Here is a 1,653-nt window from a genome sequence, read left to right on the forward strand (position 1 = left end):
GGTTCCTGGTACCGGAGAAAAACCAAAAAAAAAAAAAAAAAAGAACTAAGGTTTTTATTTTGTTTTGTAGACAGGGTCTCATTATGTAGTCCAGGCTGGCCTTGAGCTCACTTTGTAAGCCCAGGCTGGTCTTGAACTTTCAACGATCTTCCTGCATCAGCCTCCCAGGTACTGGGATTACAGGTGTGGGCCACCATGCCTGGCAAGATATTTCAAACTATGAAATATTATTTTTAAAAAAAGATAGGGTCTTGCTCTGTAGTTCAGACTGACCTTGAACTCATGGTAATCCTCCTGCCTCCACTTCTTAAATGCTGGGACTACAGGTACACATGTGCCACCATGCCTGGCTCCAAAGTCACCAATTTTTGAAGAGTCAGAACAGACTAAAATATGACTCTCATTCTAAAAAATTTTAAATCATCAACAGAACTTTTACTGAGCTGTCTCATTTAATTCACATCCATTTAGTTGGTATTCCGTGTGATTTGTACTATTACAAATTCTGCAAGCAAGCTGGCTGACTACAAAGCAAAATTACACAAAGGGATCTTAAATTTTATTTCACTTTTTTTGGGTGGTGTTGGGCTTATCCCATGGCCTTGTGCGTGCCAGGCAACCAACCAACCACTGAGTTGGTAGCACTTGCCCTACGTGATACAATTTACTTTAAAGGTCTACTTCAACAAAGTAGATGACAAAGATCCCAGACTTACATAAGATATCCTACTGTCTGATCACACTACCTATCCATAGAAACACTCACTTGCTGATAAAAATAATATTCACCAGTATCACAGGCACAGCATTTTATTCTTTGAAGAATGGTTCTAGAACATCACACTGAGGCTGAAAAAGAAAGTTTGAAGTAAACAGTTTTATGAAGATGAGCTGTAACACAGTGATGCTTGTTACTCTAAGGAATCCCGATCTTGGAGCATGAGGTACCAGCTGGCAGTAGCACCCAGGTTTCCCAAAGAGCTGGGTATCATTTTTCTCCTGTCTGCACAGACTTCTTCTCATTAGCTGCCTTCTGCTTTTGTTGCATGATCTCAGAGTCCCTACAATGAGAGAAGAGAAAAACTGATTTTATATTCACTTCTTTTTATACATATGCTATTAAGTACAATTCATATACATACATGTCTTTGTTTTCATGGATGGAGAAGGAATGGAGAGGCAACAACTGGAAAGACTTTAAAGTCATATATCATTTTGAGGGCCTGGGGATTTAGCTCAGCGTCACAGCGCCTGCCTGGCAAGCGCAAGGTTGTAAGTGCAATTCCTGGTACCGGAAAAAAACCAAAAAAAAAAAAGATATCATTTTGGATATCATGTCTACTATTATTATGACCTTGGGCAAATAATTTCAAAGTTATTTTTGAGATGGGGTTTCGCTATGCAGTGCAGGCTGGTCTTGAACTCACTTTGTAGCGCAGGCTCACCTTGAACTCACAGAGATCCTCCTGTCTCAACTGCCCAAGTGCTCAGAGCACTTTCTTAACTCTGTCTCTGGTAAACTATCATATTACCTGAACTATGACAGAGCCTGGCCCGGGGGATCTATTTATTTTGTGATGCTAGGTTTGGAATCCAGAGCCTAGGGCTAGGCAAGGTCTCTGACACTGATCTATATCCTCAGCCCCATAATTT

The 1,653-nt window shown here is 40.6% G+C and overlaps 1 protein-coding gene across 1 annotated transcript in view; it reads right to left on the minus strand.

Annotated features, from left to right (window-relative positions):
• Positions 1 to 794: 794 nt before the first annotated feature.
• Positions 795 to 1,653, minus strand: part of LOC102027587 (small EDRK-rich factor 1) — a 4,405-nt gene continuing 3,546 nt past the window's right edge. Inside the window, exon 3 of the mRNA XM_005413924.2 lies at positions 795 to 1,061. Within this exon, the coding sequence (XP_005413981.1) occupies positions 989 to 1,061 (73 nt within the window). The 3' untranslated portion in view covers positions 795 to 988. The remainder of the gene's footprint in view (positions 1,062 to 1,653) is intronic.

Source organism: Chinchilla lanigera, unplaced genomic scaffold, assembly GCF_000276665.1.
Source record: "Chinchilla lanigera isolate Chin_1 unplaced genomic scaffold, ChiLan1.0 scaffold00174, whole genome shotgun sequence".
NCBI classification, from domain to species: domain Eukaryota; kingdom Metazoa; phylum Chordata; class Mammalia; order Rodentia; family Chinchillidae; genus Chinchilla; species Chinchilla lanigera.